Genomic DNA, 25,979 nt, shown 5'->3' with positions numbered 1-25,979 from the left:
ATAAAACCCCCTCATATTTGACATAATTCACACTTTAGTCCCTCCTGTTTGAAAACTAAATTATGTGGCCCCTCACATTTGCTTCCGTCAACATTTTAGTCCCTCCATCCATTTTTAGTGTTAGTCAACGAAGTCAAAGGACTTACGGATAAATTAATTATCAAAAATGAGGGACTAAATCGTTGACAAAAACAAAAATGAGGGGTGAAATCGTTGAGAAAAACAAAAGTGGGGGACCATATAGTTTTATTGACTTTGTTGACTAACATCCAAAATGGACGGAAGGACTAAATCGTTGACAAAAACAAAAGTGAGGGGCTATATAGTTCAATTTTCAAATAAGAGGGACTAAACTGTGAATTATGTCAAATATGAGGGGTGTCATAGTAATTTGCTCTAAAATAAATTCAGGGTCAAAAAAATGTATTATGCCTATTTTTTTCCGTTATATATTCCATCAACATAAAGTTGTCTCATAGCAATCCTTAACCCAGTCAAAACATTTCATTCTGAATCAAAGAGATCGATGGCCATGAATATTGTCAAAATAATATCCAAAGAAATCATCAAACCTTCTCCATCCCCAACACCAACTCAACTCAGAACCTACAAACTCTGTCTTCTAGATCAGTTATCCGCTCCTATGTATGCACCCGTACTCCTTTTCTATTCACCAACTATTAGTACCATACATTCCAACATCAGTGATCACTTAAAATCCTCCCTTTCGAAAACATTAACTCATTACTTTCCGTTCGCCGGACGCTTCAAAGACGCGTTATCTGTCGACTGTAACGATCATGGCGTTAACTTCACTGAAGCTAACGTCGATACAGACATGTCTTCGGTTCTTAATCAGACCGACGCTGATTTTCTTGTTCAGCTACTTCCGTGTAATCCGCATGATAAATCACGTAATTTAGTTGATCAAGAAATGTTACTAGTTCGAGTAAATTTCTTCTCATGCGGAGGAATTGCGATTGGAGTTTGCATTTGGCATGCTCTGGCTGATGCGTCAGCTCTAGCTTCATTCGTTACGAGCTGGGCAGCAATCGCTCGTGGTGGTGGCGCTGTTCTTGAAAATGTGGATATGGATGGTGTTGTTGTTGATTGCACTTCTCTTTTTCCTCCTCAGGATCTATTGGCCTTCTCCACCGGTGATTATCTAGATAAAAATTTATTGCTCCCTAGGATCGTTACTAAAAGATTTGTTTTTGACGGGTCGAAATTATCTTCTCTAAGAGAAAAAATTGGAGATCGTCCAACTCGTGTAGAGGCATTATCCGCATTAATTTGGGGAGCTATAATAACCATATCTCAAGAAAAAAATGATGGACCGTCGCCAATACCTTATATTTGTGTAAATATGGTAAATTTACGCCAGCGGATGAACCCGCCATTGCCGAAGAAATGTATAGGCAACATCAATCAATTTACAATGGCACAATGGCCGACGAACACGGAAATAGACTACAAGGGTTTAACAAAAAAATTAAGGCAGTCGATAAGGAAGATAAACGACGAATATGTAAGGAATATGCACGAAGGCGGTGAGTATTTGAAATCAGCAAAATCAGGAGTAGTAGAGGGAGGAATGAAGATGATTTTTAGCTTTACTAGTTGGTGTAAATTTCCGTTCTATGAAGCTGATTTTGGATGGGGAAAACCTGCTTGGATTGGCACTCATATGGGGCTTAACAATTCGGCAGTTTTTATTGATGCAAAGGATGGCGAAGGTATTGAAGCATGGGTTACTTTGACTATCGAAGACATGCTTAAGTTTCAACAAAATCATGCAATCCTCCAATATGCGTCCTTCCAACCCTACAAAATATAATTGCATGAGTTTCTACATCTATTTTAATATTTAGTACTTGCATTTTAAATTGGAAAATAATTACTATCCTGTTGTGAGTTATTTCTTAATAATTAATAATAAATGTATTCTTGATTTCTTATATTATGGAATATATATAATAAGAACTAATATCTAATCTAGTTTTTTTTATTTCAATTGAGTTCTTTTTTAATAACTAAAAATATAACCATTTAATAATAAATTTTAGATAACTTTTTTATGAATAGAGATATTTATTTAATAAATATATCTAGATTTTTTTTTATTCTAATCAAATTTTTTCCTAATGATTAAAAGGCCCTTAATTGAACAAATTATTCTTGACCTTGAATGAAACTGGTGCTTTTAAAACTCTTTTTTTTATTGAAAATTTATCAAACTTCATTAATCGAACATGAAACAGTTACATTTGTAAGAAATTCGAAAACAAGTTCGAAATATAAATCCGATGACCTGATATGGAACCAACAACATGCTGTCTAATTCGCAGATCTACTTACGAAAAAATAAATAAATTATCCAACTGTTTCGCTAGCAAAGTGTCGTCTTCGCTCAGTATTCACCGTCATCTGCAAACTGATTTATGAAATTAGAAAATCGGATACAACCAACACATGAAAACCTTTCATAAAAAAGGCAATAACCTTTTACATAGTAAGGCCAACAAACCTTTCATATAGAAAGTACAAAACAAAATTCTCAAAACAAACAAATAAAAATACAATATTAAAAAAAGGGTTAATCTCAATAAAATACCAAACCTTTACGGATTTTTTCAATTATAACCAAACCTTTAAAAATTGTCTATTTTAGCCAATTTTGAGATATTTGAAACCTTTTTTAGCCATTCGTGAATAAGACCAAAGAATTTGCCACTCGTCAATGAACTAAACTAACCGATTATGAATGATATAAGATATTTGAAACTTTTTTTATTGAAATCATTCAAAATCGGTTAGTTTATCCCATTGGCGAATAGCAAATTTTTCGGTTTTATTTACAAATGGCTAGAAAAGGTTTCAAATATCCCAAAATTGGCTAAAATAGACATTTTTTAAAGGTTTGGTTATAACTGACAAAATCCGTAAACGTTTGGTATTTTATTGGAATTACCCTTAAAAATTATTATAACCCTTGAACAATTTCATCTTTATTGTTGAAAGATCTCTAATCTATCTTCAGTTCTTGATTTATGAAAATTTAAATTTGATTTGGACTTCGTCGATAAATGTTAATCCATAAAAAAGATGAAATTTTTTTTGGCTACTTTATACTATATGAAATTAAAATAACATAAAAGAAAAGATGATTACTGTCAATGACATATCTTAGTGTTTATGAAGATTGGTTTCTAACTGCTGATCACTCAATGCATTGGTGCATCCAGCAGTAGCATATTATGACTCAAGACAGTTACTTAATTAGTTTGTTATGTCACATGCTTTTCTTTCTTTTCTTGTAAACCAATTAGGTGCTAACAGATGTATAAGTCAGTTACCATAATCTGGTATATAGCTTGAGCTACATTCTTTGTAAAGGTTAACCAAATTAAATGAGAAAATTTTTTTGTTTCTAATATGGTATCAGAGCAGTTATTTCTCTGTTTTTCCTTTGCTTTTCTCTCTGGTTCTTTGATATTTTCTCGGTAAACAAACAGTTTTTTTCTATTCCTTTTTCTCTGATTTTTCTTCTCTTGCGTCACTACAATGGCGATGAATCTTGATGAATCTGTATCTAGTCCTTTTTACTTACATCCCAGTGAAAATCCTTCGGCAATGCATGTTACTATGCAGCTGAATCCCACGAATTACCATACATGGAACAGAGCTATGAGAATGGCTTTACTTTTGAAGAATAAACTGAAATTTGTTGATGGATCGATTCCAGTGCCAGATCAAAATGATAGATGTTATTCTATGTGGGTGAGATGCAATAATATGGTCATTTCTTGGATCTATAGAGCTTTGACTCCTTCGATAGCGCAAAGTGTAAGTTTTCTGAACTATGCTTTAGAAATTTGGGAGAATTTGAAAGAGAGGTTCTCTCAAGGTGATGCAGATAGAATTTCTGATCTACAAGCTGAGATATGCATGATAAAACAAAATACAATGTCAGTTTCTGAATATTATACAAATTTGAAGATTCTTTGGGATGAATTTAAAAATTTTAGACCTATACCAATCTGTTCATGCATTCCTAAATGCAGTTGTGGTGGATATGAGTTGATTAAGAGATATCCGGATAATGATTATGTGATTCGTTTCATAAAAGGATTAAATGAAAATTTTGAGACAGTGAGATCTCATATTCTTCTTCTTGAACCATTACCTCCAATTAATAAAGCTTTTGCCATGGCTTTGAGACATGAAAGACAGATTGGACTATCAAAGATTGATAATGTTGATTCAGCTGATGCTCATGCTTTTGCTGCTGAGAGTGTGAAATATGATCACAATGCTTGCTATAGTAAAGTGAATTCTGGTTTTCAGAAGAAGTTTTTCAATACACAAGGAAAAGTGATGCTTTGCTCTCATTGTGGGAAGACTAATCATACTATTGATAGGTGTTATAGAAAACATGGATACCCTCCAGGTTTCTTCTCGAGATTCAGATCAAACACTCCTGGTTATGCAAACCAGGTTGATTCTGGCTATGAAGATACTGAACCTATTGTTGATACTAATACTGCTGGTCCTAGTAAATGGAATTCAAACAATAATCATGTTGTTGCTGCTCCTGTTTCAACTCCAGCATTTCCTTTTACTCCAGAACAGTGTTCTCAGTTGTTAGCCATGCTACAACAAACTACTGATCCATCATCATCTTCACAACATGCTGCATCTTATCATAATGCACATGTTAATACAGCTTCTGCAAAGTTTTCAACTCCAAAGCCATTTTCTGCTAAGTCACAAAATCCAACTCAGCCAACTTACTCAGGTATAATTCATACTTGTCTATTGTCTACTAAGTTCTCTAAAAATGGTTGGTTAGTAGACACAGGTGCCACAGACCACATTGTTTGCTCTCTTGATTGTTTCATTGATTATAAACCAATTACTGGTGTCTTTATCAATCTTCCAAACAACAATCATGTTCTTGTCACTCATATAGGAACAGTGACAGTTTTCTCTACATTAACCCTCACAAATGCCCTCTATGTCCCTCAATTTTATTACTTAAACCATTAACGGCATTTAAAGAAGAATTGAGGAAAAAGCTATGGATAGTTAGTTTTTTTTTGAGATAAAAGCGAGAAGAAATGCTAGTTAGAAAGTTCGTTTCTTTTGGTGCTTTAAAAACTTAATTGTTGCTATTATAACACGTGTGTAGTGTCGATTGAAGTTGTCAGTGAACTGAAAATCATATCAGCTGACACATTTTAATAACTTTTTGCAAAATATATACGGTTTTTATGAGAATATCCTTAAATTTTTTGTACACCCTTGTAGTCTATTTCCTTGTTCGTCGGCCATTGTGCCATTGTAAATTGATTAAAAGTCCAATAATTTCTATATAATTTACATTTAGAGTAGAGAACAAAAATCTTTCTTCATATATAGAAAGCCATTTTCACCCTCTACTTTAAATTCAAAAAGATAAATTTTAAATTTTTAAATAAATTAGTTATTTTTCTTTTTAAATGTATTATCTTATATTTTTTATATAAAAAAAATCAAAAAAAAATGTTTTTATTATTATTTTTAAAAATAAAAATAAATAAAGAGTCATTTTTAGAGTCTGTTGGGGTACATTTTAAAATATTACTTTTTATTTAAAAAATGCTCTTTATTTTATAAATGATACTCTTTAAAATAAAAAGAATTATTGAAAATGCTCTAGACATGTACATGGGCCAGTTTCGGGGCGCCAGGCTCGGGCCCAGAAGGCTAATTATTTTGGGCTTTTTATATGTTTTACGGGATTTTTTAGTCCAATAACTTTTATACGGGCCAAGATTTTTCTTTACTTTTCATACAGTCTTTTATTACTTTTTTGACCTAAATTTTTAAATTCTTCTCTTTTATACGAACTTCTTTCTTAGCTCTGATATTGGCGGTTTCTTTTTCGTTTTTCTCTGAAAGTAGCGATTTCTTTTCTTCTTCTTCCCACGATTTCTTCTTCTGATAGTCGTCGCCCTTCATCAAGTCTCAGTGCCGCTCCACTGCCGTCTTCGTTGTGCCGCCGTCGTTCTCTTATTTTTGTGTTTTCTTTTTCAGATCTGAATCGGAGTTATTGTCGGAAGGAAGACTAGATATCAGAAGTTTTTAATGATTTTAAAAAGTTTTTTAAAGACATATGATCAGATTTTGAGATAAAAAGATTCACCATTCTTCTTCTTTTTCTTTTTCATTTTCAGATCTAGAAATTATTTTATTAACTGTTTTTAAGTCACGATAATTTTTTTTACCATTAAACATGTGTAAAGATTATCTTTAAGGAATGTAATACTAATTTTCATGTCCATAAAATAATTTTATGATTTTATGGAATGAAAATATGTTATTTCTGCAGTTTTACTATGTCTGGTTATAATTCTGTGTTTTTTTAATTCTGCAGCACGATTTGTTGATGATGGTAGATTGATAAAATTATTATAATGTTTCAGTGTTGTTGATTTTATGTTAATTTTATGTTGATAATCAGTTGATATTTATTGATTTTAACATTGACAAATAAGATAATGATGTCCGTAAAATAAACTAAAAAAATAAAAATTTAACTGAGACTAGATAATGATATGTTAGTTTTGGGAAAGAAGACAAACAAAGATGTTGAATTATTGCCACTTTACAATGTTGAAATTGTGTTGATTTTCGGTTAATATTTTGTTGATTTTAACATTGGTGAAAAAGACAATAATGATATTGAATTATTAAAATGTTACAATGTTGATCTTGTGTTGATATTCTGTTGATGTTATGTTGATATCAACATATGTAATAAACTAACTGATTTAAATTTTTCAATCTTTTTTTATACTAATTTTTATTTTTTCAACATGTTTTCAATTTAATTTTAATTTTTTATTTTATTTTCACATATAATGTGTTCTTTTTCGTTAATGATAAAATCAATTCAATATCAACATAATATTAATGCAATATCAACATAAGATCGGCATTGTATCACTATAATAATTTAACATTATTATTTTCTTTTTCACCAATGCTAAAATCAACAAAATATCAACCGAAAATTAACACAATGTCAACACTATATCATTACAATAATTCAACTTCATTATTTGTCTTCTTCCATGATGCTATCATATCATTATCTAGTCTCAATTTAATTTAATTTAATTTTTTAGTTTATTCCACAGACAATATTATTTTATTTGCCAATGTTAACAAAAAAAAATCAGTTGATATCAACATAAAATCAACAACACAGTGATATTACAATAATTCAGCAATCAATCATCATCAACAAATCGTTCTGCAGAATTAAAAAAAAAATACAGAAACACAAAAAAAATGCAGAAATAACATAATTTTATTCCATAAAATCACAAAATTATTCTAAATAACATGAAATGAGTATTAGATTCTTTAAAGATACTCTTTTATACATGTTTAATGGTGAAAAAACAGTAAACAATTAGCAAATTACAGATCTGAAAATGAAAAAAAAGAACAAAAAAATTCAGATCTGAAATCAAAACGATAAAAAAAAATGACGGCGAGACGAAGACGGAACGGCGGAGGCGGAACGGCGGAGGTGGAACGGCGGAAGTGGAACAATGGAAGAGAAACGATGGAAATGGAACGGCGGAGGCGGAAGGTGAGCTGAGAGAAAGAAATGAGAGAAAAATTTGAGGAAAGAGAAAATTATTTGGTTTATGAGGGTTTGACTTGGAGTAGTATATATTAGTCCGTATAAAAGTAATAATCTCCAGCATGGATGGTAGTTTTCATATTGAAAACTCTTACCCGTATAAAAGTAATATTTTTGTAAATGTTAGATGTTTATGTAAAAAGCCCAATTATTTTTTACAAGTCCAAGTTCGGCCCAAGTCCGTCTTGGGCTTTACATTTAATTCTACCCAAATCCCGCCCCTAATACCATCTATTTCGTACTCATCTTAATTCGTCATATATCTATATCTATACTATAAATAAAAACACGGATTAGGGGGGGACATGCAAATTTACTGAATAATTCTTTCAGTTTATTTTTAAAGGTTTTATAGTCATTAACTAATTAGTTATTTAATTAATTACTATTATAATTAAAGTTCTAATTAGAATAGATAGCTAAATTATCTCTAATTTAGTTTTTATCTATATCTATACTATATATAAAAGCACGGATGGGGAGGGGGGCAGGCAAATTTACTGAATAAGCCTTTCAGTTTATTACTAAATAAAGATTTTATAGTCATTAACTAATTAGTTATTTAATTAATCATTATTATAATTAATTTCCTAATTAGAATAGATAGTTAAATTATCTCCAATTTAATTTTTAGTATGTAAAGAATAACTAAATTGTCTCCAAGTTAGTAGGAATACCTATCTTTTAGTTTGATTGAACTACAAAATTAAAACACTGTATTTTGTCAATATATTATTATTTAAATTTCAATCTTATTATTTTAAAAGATATTTTAATTATGGTTATTATAAAACCAAAAGAAGAATAAATTCAGTATGAAAAAAATTTAATAACCGAATATATTATATTTACTTTTACAAAAATTCTTAATAAATTTAATATTAGTTATAAATAAAAAATTGATATAGTTATAATAAATTTACTAATATGTACATTGACGAGTTACGTTACGAGCCACGCGCATAGCACGTAATGCGAAACTAGTTTATATAAATACCTGGCCAAATGTCGTAAAAAGGTCAAATCTTTCACAAAAATTTCACAAAAATCCCGACCTTCCAATTTTTTCGATTTTAGCCAAAAATTGATTATTTGATTTCACAAAAGTCATAACCTTTTAATTTTGTTGATTTTGGCCAAAAATGGATTATTTGGTTTCACAAAAATCTTGACCTTTCAATATATGTGCATGCCATGTAGGCGGCACATAGATAAATTGAAATCAAATTGAGAGTTGACCACAATTGAAATCAAATAATTTATTTTTGGCCAAAATCGATAAAATTGAAAGGTCATAACTTTTGTGAAATTTTTATAAAAGGTTTGACTTTTTTACAACATTTGGTCTAAATACTTCATTTGTCAGGCATTTGCCTTTGTTCAAAACATATAACTATTCATATAATTTATTTTATATTTGTCTAATATACATATTTATTTTTGTTTAAAAGGTGGGTCAAGCTTACAGTTTGATTTATTTTACTTTGGATTGCTATTCTCCATAATTTCTTATTGATGTTTATATTAGATTTTGGAAATTTTAATTTTAAGGTCATTTATTTACTTTTTTTATTTAATTCTTATATTTTTTTGCCTACAATTTTCAGTAAAATTAGTGTGATTTTTGTTATACCACTTTTTTATGGAATAACACTTCTGTTTCAATAAAATTAATGTGATTCGTGCTATACTTTCCGAGTGGTATGACATTTTCTCAAATAAGGCAACTTTTTTACCTATTAGTTTCGCATTACGTGCTATGCACGTGACTCGTAACGTAACTCGTCAATGAACATATTAATAAATTTATTATAATTATATCAATTTTTTATTTATAATTAATATTAAATTAATTAAAATTTTTTGTAAAAGTAAATATAATATATTCGGTTATTAAATTTTTTTTCCATACTGAATTTATTTTTCTTTTGGTTTTATAATAATCATAATTAAATAATTAATTTAATTTTATTAATAATATCTTTAAAAATAATAAGATGGAAATTTAAAATAAGATAGAAATTTAAATAATATTCTATTGACCAAATATAATATTTTAATTTTGTATTTCAATCAAACTAAAAGATAGGTATTCCTAGTAATTTGGAGACAATTTAGTTACTTTTTATATACTAAAAACTAAATTGGAGATAATTTAGCTATCTATTCTAATTAGGACTTTAATTATAATAGTGATTAATTAAATAACTAATTTGTTAATGACTATAAAATCTTTATTTAGTAGTAAACTGAAAAGGATTATTCAGTAAATTTACATGTCCCCCCATCCGTGCTTTTATATATAGTATAGATATATTTCATTAAAATTAAGCTATCTCGTAACAATCCTTAACCCGGATAGAACATTTCACTCTGAATCAAAGAGATGGCCATGAATATTGTTAAAATCATATGCAAAGAAATCATCAAGCCTTCTTTATCCCCAGCACAAACTCGACTCAGAACCTATAAACTTTATCTTCTAGATCAGTTATCCCCTCCTATGTACGCACCCTTACTCCTCTTCTATGCACCAACTAGTAGTGCCATACAATCCAACATAGCTCACTTAAAATTCTCGCTTTCGGAAACATTAACTCATTACTTTTCGTTCGCAGGACGCTTCAAAGATGCGTTATCTGTCGACTGCAATGATCATGGCATTAATTACACTGAAGCTAACGTCGGTACTGACATGTCTTCGGTTCTTAATCAGCCTAATGCTGATTTTTTTGTTCAGCTACTTCCGTGTAACCCGCATTATAAATCAGATAATTTAGCTGATCAAGAAATGTTATTAGTAAGAGTAAATTTCTTCTCATGCGGGGAATTGTGATTGGAGTTTGCATTTGGCATGCTCTCGCTGATGCATCAGCTCTAGCTTCATTCGTTACGAGCTGGGCAGCAATTGCTCGTGGTGGTGGCGCCGCTCTAGAAAATGATGAAATGGCTGGTGTTGTTTTTGATTGCACTTCTCTTTTTCCTCCTCAAAACCTATCAACCTTTTCCACAGGTAATTAGGATAATAAACTCCATGAGTCACTCAAGTCTCAGGAAATTTCAAAAAGGTCATTAAAGTCAATTTTCTTACAATGTGGTCACTGAACTATACCTTTTATTACATAAATATTTCTATTGTTACGAAAACAACACTAAACTTTTTGTGAACTACAAAAAAATCATTGGATTATTCCTTTTATTACAAAAAGATCACTGAACTATGTTCCTTTTTGTAATTTTGGCTTACCACGTAAGTAAAAATGTTAGGTTTTTACGTCGTTTTATATGGGTGAACCCTTTTATAATAAAAGGTATAGTTCAGTGACCATTTTGTAAGAAAATTGACTTTAGTGACCTTTTCGAGATTTTTTGAGACTTGAGTGACACAGGAAGTTTAATATCCCAGGTAATTATCTAGATAAAAATTTACTGATGTCAAGGATCGTTACTAGAAGATTTGTTTTTGAGGGGTCTGAATTATCTTCTCTAAGAGAAAAAATCGGAGATTGTCCAACTCGTGTAGAGGCATTATGCGCGCTCATTTGGGGAGCTGTGATAGCTATATCTCGAGAACAATCTCCATCATCATGCAGAAGCCGTCATCTTGCTACAATTATGGTAGATTTACGCAAGAGGATGAACCCACCATTGCCGGAGAAATGTATAGGGAACATCAATCAGCTTACTGTGGCCCAATGCCCAACGAACACGGAAATAGACCACAAGGGTTTAACAGGATATTTAAGGCAGTCGATAAGGAACATAAACGACGAATATGTAAGGAATATGCACGAAGGCGGTGAGTACTTGAAATTAATAAAATCGGGAGGAGAGGGAGTTAGCTTTAGTAGTTGGTGCAAAATTCCGTTCTATGAAGCTGATTTTGGGTGGGGAAGACCTGCTTGGATAAGCACTGCAATGGGGCTTAATAATTTGGCAGTTTTTATTGATGCAAAGGATGGTGAAGGAATTGAAGCATGGGTTTCTTTGACTGCGGAAGACATGCTCAAGTTTCAACAAAATCATGAAATCCTCCAATATGCGTCCTTCCAACCCTATAAAGTATAATTTTTAATAGGCTTGCATGAATTTCTAAATCTATTTGAAGTGTTTATCCTAGCAATTTAAATTGCCAAAAAAATTACTATATCTGATTTCTTAATAATTAAATATAAATGTATCCCTAGTTCCTTATATTATTAACTATAAAAAAATTAATATTAAATATAGTTTTTTTTTTATTTCAATTGAGTACTTTTTTTAGCTATATATATATATATATATATATATATATATTGAATTTTTTTCTCCAATACAACTCTCTAAAATCTTCACATTCACATGTCTTTATAATTTTTACCCTTCCAATAAAAAGATGATACATGTTGCGTGAGTGTCAGTCATATCAGACGCATCAACGCGCCCGTGCCCAAAATAGCGCGTTAGCATGCCATTTCAATAGTAACAATACCTCCATGTCGATGCAATTAGAGATATATCTCAGTTACCTATCCTACACGTCTCTAATATATTACAAATACATAAAAAAAACTATCTTTTTCTCTTTATATTTTTAAACTTCTAATAAAAAAAAGAATGACATGCATCGCTTCTGTTGGTCATGTTAGATGCTTCAAATGCATCAGACATTAATACCCCAAACGCACCAGTGTGTCAATATACTAGCTTCTTGAGCACGCCGTCTTATTAGTAACAATACCTTAATGCGTTAGAGATATCTATTTAATATTTATGTATAAAGACGAATTTTTATCATTTTTTTACCTTAAAATTTACATATATGGAGTTTTTATTTTATATTTTATATAATATATGTTTTAAAATGAAAAACTCACATAAATTATTGTTTCTATACATAATAAAGTATACATATATAGTTTCAAAAAATGAGTACACATATAACAAAGATCTTCATAAAATTCAAAATAAAATTTTCTATGATTTCATAATTTTTTTAATCTTTTTAAATCAATATTGTATTGTCTCCTGTACATGATTAATAAAATAAAAGTAGTGGTAATAGAATTTGTTTTAAATACTATTTAAGTATGTTACAGTAATAAAATATATTAATGTCATTATTAACAAATTAATTTTCTTGAAACAACTAAATCATGAAAAAGAATAAGGATTGAAGTGTAATGCATAAAAATATATGGACTTATTCAAAAAAAAAAATGGACCAAAAGTATGACTTTTCTACCTAAATTTGACATATTAGGCTAGCCTTATATCAAAATCAAAAATTCTTGAAATGTGTTTTGCTTAATGGCATTAATAATTACTGTTTGTTGTGTTTTATTGACTTTTTATTACTTATTCAATTTATTTTTAATTTTTTCTTAGTATCATAACTTTATTCTATGGTTTGTTAATATTCGGTTATGTCCAACCAACAACATCCTTTTCTGTACTTACTTAATTTTTAACTTACCAAGCCAGACAGATAAAAAAAAAAAAGAAATTACCCAAACCACGACATCGATATAAAAACGGCAATCAGTTTTAGTATTGTCGTTTTAAATCTGCGTAATTTTAATTTAGCTTTCTTCGAGCTTTCTTCTCCGCTGGAGAGTAAAAAGGTCTAGTAAACCGGACCGGGAACTCGACGAAAGGACGGGTCCTTTTAATCACCTGAAGAGATATTTTAGACACAACTTGATTTTTAATGAATATGAACAGCGAATTTCCCATTTAGATGGAGTCGAACAATTCAAGTCAAATCCTAAAAAAAGCTACCCACACAATTCTTTCGGGAGCATGAGAATCATCTCCTCCTTCCCCCCGCCTGAGGCAAGAAGTGACTCTTTCTGACTTTTCACCTTCTCAAAAGAAAAGGTTTTATTATAATTTTTTTATGATATAGACATACATAAAAATACCTATAAAGATCATTATTTGCAAAAAGAAATCACAATTATTTTATTTTTTATTGTTTATATTAACATTAATTTACCATATCTTGCCGTATTTAATATTTATGGATAAAGTCGAAATTTTAAAGTCAAAAGCTCTTTTTATCATTTTTAACCTTAATATATATATATATTTTAAAACGAAAACTCACATAAATTATTTTTTCTATACATAATAAAATACACTTATATAATTTCAAACAAATAAGTACACTTATATAATTTCAAACAAATAAGTACTCGATCTTCATAAAATTCAAAATAAAAATTTCTATGATTTCATAATTTTTTTAATCTTTTAAAGTCAATATTTTTTTTGTATACATATGAGGCTAGCCTTATTTCAAAGTCAAAAATCCAACTTGTGTTTTGTCGATTGGCATAATAATTATTAATTGCTTGTTGCGTTTTATTGACTTTTTGGTATGTAATTTATTTTTAATTTTTCCTTAGTGTCATAACTGTATTTTATGGTTTTGTTAATATTCGCTTATGTCCAACCAACACCCCTTTTTTCTTGTACATAATTTTTAACATCCCCAAGCCTTTGACATCCATATGGAACGTCAGTCAATTTCAGTATGTCGTTTCACATCTGGGTAGTTTTGATTTAGCTTTTATGTATAGTATAATTTGTCTAATATGAACATACTAATTTTTTGAGCCGGATAGTTTAATTGTAGTGGAAGCTATTCTTAAGGAAGATTATTCTGTTAATGTCAATACTAATTTGTTGATTGCTATCAAATGTCTTTTGAAGCGAGATTGGCGTGTGAAAATCCAATATATCCACATGAAAAAAAATCGATGTGCTGACAGAATGCCTAACCATGGCTTCTCTCAGAATTTAGAACTCAATGTCTATGATGCTTTGTTAGCTAATATTTCTAGCTACATCTCTGATGATAATGCGAGAATTTCGTTTTTCCGAATGTGTATATCTCTCTATTTCTTTCTGATTTTCGCCGGTTTCCCTTTTATCAAAAAAAAATGCACATTTATTTTTATTTAAAAGGAGGTCAAGCTTACAGTTTGATTTATTTTACTTTGGATTTGCTATTTTTAATAATTGTTTATTGATGTTTATATTAGATTTTGAAAATTTTAATTTTAAGGAGATTTATTTACTTTTTTTATTTAATTTTTACATTTTTTGTCTACATTAATAAAGTTGGTGGAGGTTTTTTCATACTATTAGCCTAAAAATAATGTGATTGGTGCTATACTTTTGGCGTGGTATGACATTTCCTCAAAGAAGGCAACTTTTTTCCTATATATTCCATTGACATTAAGCTATCTCATTCTCAAAACAATCCTTAACCCAGTTAAGAACATTTCACTCTGAATCAAAGAGATGGCCACGAATATTGTTAAAATAATATCCAAAGAAATCATCAAGCCTTCTTCATCCCCAACACCAACTCGACTCAGAACCTATAAACTCTGTCTTCTAGATCAGTTATCCCCTCCTATGTACGCACCCTTACTCCTCTTCTATGCACCAACTAGTAATGCCAAACAATCCAACATAGCTCACTTAAAATCCTCCCTTTCGGAAACATTAACTCATTACTTTCCGTTCGCCGGACGCTTCAAAGACGCGTTATCCGTCGACTGCAATGATCATGGAGTTATTTACACTGAAGCCGTCGTTGATACAGACATGTCTTCGGTGCTTAATCAGCACGACGCTGGTTTTCTTGTTCAGCTACTTCCGTGTAACCCGCATGATAGATCAGACAATTTAGTTGATCAAGAGATGTTACTAGTTAGAGTAAATTTCTTCTCATGCGGAGGAATTGCGATTGGAGTTTGCGTTCGGCATGCTCTCGCTGATGCTTCAGCTCTTGCTTCATTCGTTACGAGCTGGGCAACGATTAATCGCGGTGGTGGCACCGAGCATGAAAATGATGACATGGCGGGTGTCGTTTTTGACTGCACTTCTCTTTTTCCTCCTCAAGACTTATCGTCCTTTTTCATGGGCAATTACATGGATAAAGATTTATTGTTATCTACAATCGTTACTAGAAAATTTGTTTTCGATAGCTCGAAATTATCTTCTCTAAAGGAAAAAATCGGGGACCATCCAACTCGTGTAGAGGCATTATTTGCACTCATTTGGGGAGCTGTAATAGCCGTCACCCAAGAAAAAGACCGATCATCAAGCACGAAACCTCATCTTGCTACAAGTACGGTAAATTTACGCAAGAGATTGAACCCGTCATTGCCGAACAAGTGTATAGGGAACATCAATCAACCGATATTGGCGCAATGGCCGAGGAACACGGAAGTAGAGTACAAGGGTTTAGCAGGAAATTTAAGGCAGTCGATAAGGAGCATAAACGATGAACATGTGAGGAATGTGCATGAAGATGGTGAATACTTGAAATTCATAAAATCAGCAGCAGAGATGAAGATGGTGACAGATGTTTTTAGCTTTAGCAGTTGGTGCAAATTTCCGTTCTATGAAGCTGATTTTGGATGGGGAAAACCTGCTTGGATTAGCACTCATATGGGGCTTAACAATTTGGCAGTTTTTATTGATGCAAAGGATGGTGAAGGAATTGAAGCATGGGTTTCTTTGACTACGGAAGACATGCTCAAGTTTCAACAAAATCACGGTATCCTCCAATATGCTTCCTTCCAACCCTACAAAATATAATTACATCAACTTCAATGCGCAGGTGAGTTGGTAAAGCACGCGGATTAAATTTGGGCCAGAGTTTTACTTCCCGCAAGGAATCTATCCAGCTCGAGTGAGAATTAGTCTAAATATACAAGATTTAAAGGTGTGATTTTATAGTTGGAATCCGTTCAAGACACCTCATAATCAAACTAAAAAAAAAAATATAATTGCATGAGTTTCTACATCTATTTTAATATTTTGTCCTTGCATTTTAAATTGGAAAAAAATTACTATCGTGTTGTGAGTAATTTCTTAATAATAAAATACAAATGTATTCTTAATTCCTTATATTATTGAATAGTTTTAATAACTTCATATATTTAGTTTAAGTGATCAATTAATAATAAAATAGAGATATTTATTTGATAAATATGTCTAGATTCTTCATTTTAATATAATTTTTTTCTTAATAATTAAAAGGCTATTCGAACTAATATATCCAGACCTTTAATGAAACTAGTGATTTAAGCAAATTTTTTAAACCTTGATATATTAATTCTCTGGTATTGGCTGCTTGATAGCAATTTTGTACTGTCAACTTTCCACAAGTTAAACTGAGCAACTGTAGAACAAAACAGCAAAAACAAATATATGTACATTATGAACATGAAGATGTTCGCTGTAATTTATATTACTTTAGAGATTTTAGTATTAGCTCACAAAAAACAGAGGCGTGATTGAGAGATCACCGTAACTGATAATCCATTTAAGAGGGTCTGAAGCTCCCTTGGCGCTAATTTAATTTCATTTGCCTGCCTGTAAAAGTTATAACTCCCAAAATCTATGCGCCGTATTTAATGGTGACGAGGCTAAATGCTGTATACCACAACCTTTTGCTAGCTCATTCATTTGTGATATGCAAAAATGGGTCTATCAAATCCAGTTTTGCTGCCAGATACAGCTGAAGAGAGGTTTTCGACTTTCCTGAATCCAATCTGTAAACAAGCAACAATTCGAACTGACCATCAGAAGATAAAAGAAACCTCCCAGAAATTTGCTAGTTCCAGTGAACCTTGACACTAAGATAAACGCCAAAGACATACCTTATCTAGAAGAATTTCATTAAAACACTTTGGACGGTATTTGATGGTTCGATAATTCATAGCTGCTGTCTGCACAGTTTGAGAAGGAATTCTTAGGTAAATGGATAGACAATAAGGTGCTCGAGAAAACAAACAAAAGAATGTAATATTTTCTAAAGGAAAAGAAAATAAATAAAATCTTTAGTTGAGGGTATCAAAAAGTTTAATAAAGTTACATGCCTTCCCCAAAAGTGTGATAGACCTAAGAGAAGGTGAATTACTTTAATTTATATCAAATATGGAAAGAAATTAAAACCTCAGAAACGAGATGATTATTTTCATATGATCGCCAAGGTTGAGGTTCCAACAAGAAAATGCCACCCTGCTCAAAATAACAACTACCTCAGTAAATACAAGGATGATATTCAAATACTACAATAGATGATTTAATTACCGGACGAAGAAGTCTCCAGATTTTTGAAAACAGAGTAATTAGTCCTTCATCGCCCCAATTTAAATGAATCCATTTCGTCACACTCAGACTGCAGCAAGTCAAGGGACGAGCATTACACCACATGACTACACAAAGCAATAAACAACCACATGCTTTTACATAGAAAAATGATGATAATTTGCTGGACTAATCAAACGTTACTACTAAAATTTAAAAGAAACTCATTTTCATTGCATGCAACAGATAAAAGAAACTTACCAAAGAATTGTATCATACTGCTTATCCGGCTGCGACCAACTCAGTACGAAGTTCTCTTTTTTAAAAGAAACTATATCAAATAGGTCTATTTCCTCAGAATGTAAATTATCCGTTCCAGTCTCATTTCTATCTATTGACAATGGAGCTACAGAATTTTCTGAACCAATTGCATCATTTGCGACCTCCATTTTAGCAGCCTTGTTATTACCCTTCGCAGCAGCACCTGCTCTCGCAAATTTTCTCAAGTGCCAAAATGCATCTGAAACCCGATCTGGAAGATAAATAGAATAATTGATTTAGCACTGAAACATTACGAGTAACAAAGCATCATCCGTTACCAAATCAACTAAAATAAAAATATCAAATCACAAAGTTTTCTAGTCATTGATTTCTATATGCTCAAGAGAAGCAACTAATACACATAAAAACACACGCAAATAGTTTAAATTCTCACTCTAATATACACAAAATGCTGTTGAAATCACAATCAGAAGCACATAAAAAGGTAAAAAAAACGAAGTTTGTTCTTACCAGAGTCAATGTCGATTCCAAGTATTTTCCGGCAGTTAAACTTTTTAGCTGTTACAAATACAATAATTATAAAGAAACAAATGATAAGTCATCATAGAATTAAAAAAAGGTGATAAAAAAACAGAGTGAGATTTTACCAATCTGAATAGTAACAATGCCGCTATTGCAGCCAATGTCAAGGCAATCTTTTCCTTCAAACCATTCCTTCTTTAAAACCTTAAGCCGTGGATCTTCTTCCATATCTTTCCCTATCTGTTTCACATCATTTCATATATCAATTACAATCATACAAACCCTAACTTACTCAACTACAATCATACAAACCCTAACTTACTCAACAAAAATTAAAATTAAAAATTTAAACTTATATTTAAATTAAAAAATAAAATAATGAGATAAGAGAATTACGCGGTAACCGTAATAGCTTCTGTAATTTCCGAACGGACATACTTCTTTCCCTTTTCTCTTCTTGTTGTTAACGCCGCTTCTGCTTTCGTTCTTCATTTCTTCTTCTTTTGTTTTCTCTTCGCCGTTCCGTTTGCTTTCGTCTCCGTTTACTTTAACTGCTTGTTGATTCTTCTGTTTCTGATCGTTTCCGTTTGCTTCAACGGCTTGTTGATTCTTCTGTTTCTGATCATTTCCATTTACTTCAAGTTCTTGTTGATTCTTCTGTTTTCTATTTTGCTTCTTCTTCTTTTTCTCAGTGTTGTTGTTGATAATGTTATTCATGATTTTCTTTTCTTTCTCTTCTGTCATTTCGTCAGATATACAGATAATCGAGGGAAGAGAAAGAAAAGGAAATGAAAATCTGTTGGCGCGTTAAGCTTTGATAAATTTGCAGACAGAATGGAAGAGTTAGGGTTTATCAGTGAGATTTATAGCTTCGCTGTACGTTTAATTAGGAAACTAATTTCGAATTTGAACCAACGACGTCGTTTATTTGCGACCTTACTTTCCGTCCAACTCGGCCCATCGAGGTCAAAGTAATTCAGCCCATAAAGTCATCATCATAGCGACGACATGTCGTCTATCCATTGCTTGACCAAAAATACACCATTATTAAATGGATTGGGATTCTTCAAATGAACATGAGCCTCATGAGGGGTCATGTTCATTAAATTTACACTACAAAATGAATAGTGTAGATCAAAAAAGTCCAAATTTAGTTAAATTAATTTATTTATTTTATAATAAATGATGTAGATTATTGAACATGAGAGAATCCCGATCCTAAATAAATTTAATTTAGTTAACTAAAATTAAATAAAACTATATTTTTAGCTCATCATCCCATAAACTTTCCTTGAACGGTGAAACTGCCATTTCATAATTAATTCAAGGGTTAAACATAACACACAGCGTATCCATGAAAGTTGAAAAAAATAGACAGAGTATCTCAAAACTCTTGATGTATTTATTTTTGAATATAGGCTAATAGACTAAAAAAATCTTCATCTTTTAACTCCTTTTCGTTTATATCTTGACATTTTAAAATCGCCAATTACACCCAAATCAACACCTTCTATTTTCAATTCCACCATAACCTAAAAGAATTAACACTAGCAACCATATCAGGCAGTTCTTTGTAATTATCTTAAAATTCATACTTACTCAACCGCTGTTGTGTCATTTAAAAAATTAAAAATAATAATTAAACTTTTATTAAAAATTTAGAGACTCATTCTACTCTTTTTACAATTTATTATCAACTCCTCATAATCTTTACCTCTTTATCAATATGGCAACTGTGATCGTCATGGTTGTCGTTATTGTCGTCACTCCTTCCTCAGTTTGCACTCCCCCAACGACTCGACTTCTATCTCTCGTCATTCTCTCCACGAAATCCTCAACGACTCCTCCGATTCATCCACGTCACCATCGCCTCCTTCATCTCCACTCACCCTCGCTAACTGCCATCACTGCCGTCTGGTCCGGTCAACAGGCCTTGAAAGAACAAAAACAAACAGGGAAAATGTCAGACGAAATACCGGTGAGGGACACCGGAAAATCGCTTCGACGGTCTAATCACTATTTGTAAGAAGAAAAGGAAGAAGAGAAGAGAAAAGAGAGTGCAGAGTAAGAAAAAGAATTATTTCAGGGTTTGCACATAAGGTGCCTTATATAGGTTCACCTTGTGCAAAACTACCTCAGCGGATTATTCCTCTTCTCTTGGCCTCCACAGAATCGGTTAGCTGAGGTGGCAACTCCTCATTGTGTCTCGTATATCGAGCAAGATATGTGATGTGGAGAACCTTCTGTGTGTGTCAGATTCTGTTTGTGATGTCGGAGAGTTTGTTGGTAGAAACTGAGGTCGGTGTGGACGTGGACCGAGTTAGGTTGATTACTTCAGTCACCGCATCAGTCGTGCTTTATACAGAGATACCGTTTCTATTAGCTCGTCCATTCGTGCAGGCAGTAGTCAAGTGGGTTGTTCAGTGAAGGTTTCTCGGTCCGGGTACCCTAATTGCCTGAATTGGTGAGATCTTATGTTGGTGAGGCTGCTTTGCTGCCTTTATGTTACTAGCTACGTTTGTTACTAGCTACGTTATCAATCCCCCCCTAAACGACGTCGTTTCAAAAAATTCATCAACGTCAATATTAATAATCACACTACTCAACCACGCCGCAATTCTTTTACTCAAGTTAAGTCATGCAAGCCTTCATGTGATCCGGCATGGAGACTTCTTTCATCATCGTTGTCGAGACCATTGACTTCTCTTTTCAACAGTGTGAGATCAACTACGAAGTCAGGAGCTGCTCTCGCCACTGCGGCAGCTGTGTCGAAATCGGTGCTGACGTCTCATGCTGCCACCATCAAATCAAGACGTGCGGTTAGTCTCCAGAAGGTTATTAGTAGTAGCTCAGCTGGTGGCGAGGTGATCATGATATTGAAACTGTGAGAATCAGTTCAGATAATTTTCAATCAAATTTTTGAATGAATTTTTTTTCTAATAGAATTTTATAACAAAATGTAAAATAAATCCTTAGATTTTTAAAATTTTAGTTTTTAAATTATGATTTTTAGAATTTTAATATTGAATAGCATTTTTGACACCGTAGCGGCCATTGTCAACCGATAAGTAAGTGGAATAGGCTGACATGGTTGCCACAATGTCAATATTGCATGGAATTGAAAACAAAAAGTATGAATTTGAATATAACCGAAAATTTTATAACGTTAAGATGCGAACGAAAAAGGGACAAATGGTGAACTTCAAGGCATTAACCTTTGATATATTTGTGGGATGCATATATTGAGAACAGTGATCTAATTGGTACAATACAACAATTGCAAGTATCCTTACACCATGCTTACAAGATATTTTCTCAACGATGAAACGGGGAATAAAATTGAACAGATAATATCTCTAACTTCCTTTCATTGCTGAAATTCTCCTGGAAGATGTTCATTGATACGGTCATTGTGAAGGAGTTTTTTTAATCTTATCTACAAAATGGGATCTGTATCCATTATCTCACAGGTGAGGTCATAGCTTTTCAAAATCATATTTTGGCTCAGAATTCTAAACCTGTCATTCGATGATTTGTATAGGGTTGCTCCTCTAAAAATGCTCACTCAAATTCCTTTAGAAAGTCTATATTGTCTACAAAAACCTGCAAAAAGAATAAGGGAGACAAAACAGTGTAAAACTAAATGAAGAATAACAAAGTTAAATAATTGCTATTCACATGCGTTCGAAATAAAAAAGATGGCCAAATTAATCAAACGTAAAAGTATTTATCTAAGAAAGGCCAATCAAGCTATTCAATTGTTTTCTCTTTTCTAGCAGGCAGCATGGCAAGTCCTTCAAAAGGAAGACTTTTATCTGAATGATGTTGTAATTACGATCAATTATTACAGACTAATGACACATAATCTTATGAGTAGAGGTGAGTAATCAGCAATGCGGTTCAATTTGACAGTGAAAATGTTGAAAGCCCATTGGTTTTTTTTATGAAAATACAAACCAAACCGAATTAAAGGGATAAATTTTAGTTCGCTTCGGTATTCAGTTATTGCCGAAATACAAGAATAATTGTTTGTCTTAAAAAATTTGAAGAAAGAAAATAAAAAATTAAAAGATATTAAATTTAGAATTGCATCATGAATTTTATTATTTCAACACATAAGAAAATAATGTCATTTTTATTAAAAATATCATATATACATAAAAGTATAGTTCGCTTTTTTTCCTGGTTTTTTGTTCTTTAAAGTTAAAAACGAAACCAAGTCAAAAGTTTAAAAAAATTACAATACGTAAACCAAACCGACCATGTTTTGGTTCAGTTCGGTTCTTTGGTTAATTTGGTTCCGTGTACGCTCCTATTGATGTGTACAACTAGATATTTCAATTAAATGGGTTTATTTTCAACAGTACCAGTGGATGAATAGCTACTAATTTATTCAGTGCATCTAATTCCCGTCTCATTTAGTCAGAAAGGGAAAAAAACAGTATAAGCAAGTGTAAAGAGAGGAAAGAATCTAGAAATTATACCGACTTCCAACCATCAGGATCCAAGCATGCAGTTATCTTGGTGTTGATGCCAGGTAATGGTCCAGGTTCCCGAGTAACTTTCCCTCCAAACAATTTGATTCCTTCTGCTGTTTTATAAACATCATCTGTGCCTATCGCAATCTGTTGGACACTAAGAAATAAGATCCAAATACATAGAATTGATATCCCTTATGTTTAACACTAACAAGGAAAAGGGTAATACCTGAGCATAAGCATTTCCTTTATCATATTCAGTGACTCCATAGTTGTATGTCAACTCCAGTACTGCACTTTTGTCTTCAGGACCATATCCCATCATTGCTATTGTATACTAATTATACGAGAAAAAGAAATATCAGTCCTGCACTATGAACCAACTTCCAAATACTTTAAAGTTTAAACATCACAACCAGTAATGCAAATGAGTAAAATAGTCTCTCTCTCTCCTCATAAGGATCTTTTTATACTATTGATTCTTATTGTCCAAGTACTCATTATCCTAGTAAAGATATACCTTTACAATTCAAATGGTAAAAATAATTTTGGTATAGATAAGGAAGACTGCTTAACTCCAGCAATCTCGTTTGTACAGAATGTGCCCAAAGCTACAATATAAGAATTCAGTAAACAAAGCCAAATTACCTTGTATTCTGGATTATCCCGTTTGCGAAGAAGCTCCATGCCAAAAGCCTACCTCCCAAAACAAGACAATAATTTAGTACTTTAACATGATATAAATTAAAAATAACAAAGAACACATGAAGTAATGGTTATAAGACAATTGCTTGGTTCACTCCACAATAGCTCTCACCTTCTCATAAAAATTGATAGAACGATCAAGATCACCAACGCGAAGCATAACCTGACAAAGAGGCTCAGGTGTTGGTCCCCTTTCCAAAAGTTCGAACTTATAACCATCAGGGTCTTCAATGAATGCAATCACTGTCTTTCCACCTTTGACTGGACCAGGTTCTCTAGTCACTTTGCCACCCTTAACCTTTATGAGCTCAACTGTCTTGGCAACCTGACCAAAATGTTAGATTAATAACTCCCAACTCATGTTTTTTTTAGAAAACAGTACAGCATGTGCCCTAAGATGCATAAATAAAGTGCAGAAACATCTATAACAGCAACATGGAAAACAAGGACTAGATAAAACCTACTACAGTGCATCAGAAAATAATAAACTAACAGAAAAAAAGAACTTCATTGCGGGACTTACATCCTCAACTGCAATTCCAAAATGTCCAAATCCAGTTCCAATATCATATTTGTCAACTCCATAATCTGCCAGCATTAGACAAACAAGCATAAACATATGCAACATAAAATATATGCAGATACAAAATGTACAAATGACAAAGTATATCAAACTAGTCATAATACATAAGTCATTTAGAAGTGATACAAAAACTAAAACTGATTAATAGTGTTATTTGCTTATATCTTACTGTAAGTAAGTTCTATAACAAAGTGAGAATCTTCCGGTCCATATCCAAGAAATGCATTTGTATATCTTTCCTCCGGTATGTCACGTTTCCTCAGAAGCTTCATTCCCAAACACTCGGTATAGAATCTGCAACCACCAAACAATTGTGTTTAAGTTCCTAAACATCATTTAAAAACAAAGTAAAATACGAGAAACAAGTGAGATAATTAATATACTTTATGGTCCTGTCAAGATCCCCAACACGATAAACAACATGTAACATTCTCCGCTTGTCATTTTTAGCCCATTCTAAAGCATTTTCTTGGGAAGCAAATGTACTTGCTTGCGCCATACTTCCAGCTGCCGCCACACCGATATTACTACTACAATTCTCTCCTCTCCAAAGCTTAGATGGCGCTTTCAATCCAAATAAATGTGATTGTGGAACAGCTGCAATTGCAAACATGCCTAAAAAATTTAACAATGAAATCCTCAAGGAGCCAATGCGGGTGTTTATCTCACGCAACCGTTGTGCGAGAATCTTTTAGTTATTATTTTTTATTATTAAATATTTCACAGCTAATGCATTATTGGTTTGTTACACACGACAATGGTTGTATTGTATGATTTTTCAAATAACAGTTATAAAGATGAAATACAAGGAAATATGACGGTTAAAATTAATCCAAATTGTTAAAATAATTACGTTACATAATAACAGATCCATTAACAAGTGCTTAATACAGTCAAAGCTAGATTAAAAAACATAAATTAAATAAAGATATACAAATTTCAAATTCAGCGATTAAATTCAAACTTCTAAGCTATAAAAATTGGATTTGCAAAAGAAAAATTACCACTGCCGAGATTAACGAATCTGCGAGAAGAAGCGGTGAACGGAAAAACAGCAAGAGAAGAGAAACGGCAAGTCTGAGAGAGTCTGAAAGAAGATAGCGACGGTCTCATCGACGACGCCATAGGTAATATCCTCACCATTTTTCAACTCTACAGAGCTCAGTTTCGCAGGTAAAATACAGAGAGGTTTCTAGTGATAAGTTCGTACATTCAATTCAATACAGCGTGAGATTTTAATTTTTTTTTATTTTGTTGTGTATCGGTTTTGATGCGAATAATAAAAATGTGAAATTTAGAATAAAGTTTTTGTTTTTTGTTTTTGTTAAAATAAAAGTATATTTAAATGCTTTTGTACTAAGCTGCGGAATGAAGCGAACAAGAAAGACAGGGAGGCGGGTTATTCTTTATAGCCGTACGATAGGATGATGAGAATTACCGATACCCCTCCATTTGTCCTCACTCTCTTCAGATTGCATTTTATAGTATTTAATATAGGTTATTAGTACTATAAAAATTAATTAATCTAAATAAAATAGAATGAAAAACTTATTCTCACTATAATTTCTATAGTTAGTTATTTATTTCAGCATAGAATATCTAAACATGTAATGAA

The 25,979-nt window shown here is 32.0% G+C and overlaps 6 protein-coding genes across 7 annotated transcripts; 4 read left to right on the top strand and 2 right to left on the bottom strand.

The window, feature by feature from the left end:
* Positions 1–461: 461 nt before the first annotated feature.
* LOC130015059 (stemmadenine O-acetyltransferase-like) lies at positions 462–1,958 on the top strand. Its single transcript, XM_056104505.1, has one exon. The coding sequence runs from the start codon at positions 527–529 to the stop codon at positions 1,835–1,837; it is 1,311 nt and encodes a 436-aa protein (XP_055960480.1). The 5' UTR covers positions 462–526; the 3' UTR covers positions 1,838–1,958.
* Positions 1,959–3,564: 1,606 nt separating this feature from the next.
* On the top strand, positions 3,565–5,049 carry LOC130015139 (uncharacterized). The gene has a single exon (XM_056104724.1). It carries the CDS (start codon positions 3,565–3,567, stop codon positions 5,047–5,049), a length of 1,485 nt encoding a protein of 494 aa, XP_055960699.1.
* A 5,021-nt stretch (positions 5,050–10,070) lies between these two features.
* On the top strand, positions 10,071–11,767 carry LOC130015138 (stemmadenine O-acetyltransferase-like). The gene is made up of 2 exons (XM_056104723.1): positions 10,071–10,712; positions 11,106–11,767. Exons 1-2 carry the CDS (start codon positions 10,520–10,522, stop codon positions 11,765–11,767), a joined length of 855 nt encoding a protein of 284 aa, XP_055960698.1. The 5' UTR covers positions 10,071–10,519.
* A 3,170-nt stretch (positions 11,768–14,937) lies between these two features.
* Positions 14,938–16,631, top strand: LOC126669050 (stemmadenine O-acetyltransferase-like). Its single transcript, XM_050362353.2, has one exon. The coding sequence runs from the start codon at positions 14,990–14,992 to the stop codon at positions 16,295–16,297; it is 1,308 nt and encodes a 435-aa protein (XP_050218310.2). The 5' UTR covers positions 14,938–14,989; the 3' UTR covers positions 16,298–16,631.
* Positions 16,632–16,811: 180 nt separating this feature from the next.
* Positions 16,812–19,469, bottom strand: LOC126669051 (probable RNA methyltransferase At5g51130). 2 transcript variants are annotated; one of them, XR_007638413.2, is made up of 9 exons: positions 18,995–19,469; positions 18,724–18,838; positions 18,587–18,634; positions 18,056–18,326; positions 17,798–17,885; positions 17,660–17,725; positions 17,365–17,433; positions 17,017–17,256; positions 16,812–16,883 (listed from the first exon to the last, which is right to left on the bottom strand). XR_007638413.2 is itself a non-coding variant. In XM_050362354.2 (8 exons), the coding sequence occupies exons 1-8, from the start codon at positions 19,340–19,342 to the stop codon at positions 17,167–17,169; spliced, it is 1,095 nt and encodes a 364-aa protein (XP_050218311.1). In that variant the 5' UTR covers positions 19,343–19,469; the 3' UTR covers positions 16,902–17,166. The 2 variants fall into 2 exon arrangements, 1 of the variants encoding a protein (XP_050218311.1); XM_050362354.2 differs by lacking the exon at positions 16,812–16,883 and having other exon boundaries at positions 16,902–17,256.
* Positions 19,470–21,794: 2,325 nt separating this feature from the next.
* Positions 21,795–25,615, bottom strand: LOC126669817 (probable lactoylglutathione lyase, chloroplastic). Its single transcript, XM_050363380.2, has 9 exons — positions 25,369–25,615; positions 24,748–24,961; positions 24,534–24,658; positions 24,305–24,369; positions 23,894–24,106; positions 23,725–23,772; positions 23,306–23,413; positions 23,083–23,223; positions 21,795–22,201 (listed from the first exon to the last, which is right to left on the bottom strand). Exons 1-9 carry the CDS (start codon positions 25,505–25,507, stop codon positions 22,160–22,162), a joined length of 1,095 nt encoding a protein of 364 aa, XP_050219337.1. The 5' UTR covers positions 25,508–25,615; the 3' UTR covers positions 21,795–22,159.
* Between the last annotated feature and the right edge of the window lie 364 nt (positions 25,616–25,979).

Source organism: Mercurialis annua, linkage group LG2 (assembly GCF_937616625.2).
Source record: "Mercurialis annua linkage group LG2, ddMerAnnu1.2, whole genome shotgun sequence".
NCBI classification, from domain to species: domain Eukaryota; kingdom Viridiplantae; phylum Streptophyta; class Magnoliopsida; order Malpighiales; family Euphorbiaceae; genus Mercurialis; species Mercurialis annua.
Note: the sequence above shows the minus strand (reverse complement) of the source record. Positions and strands in the feature narration are given on the sequence as shown.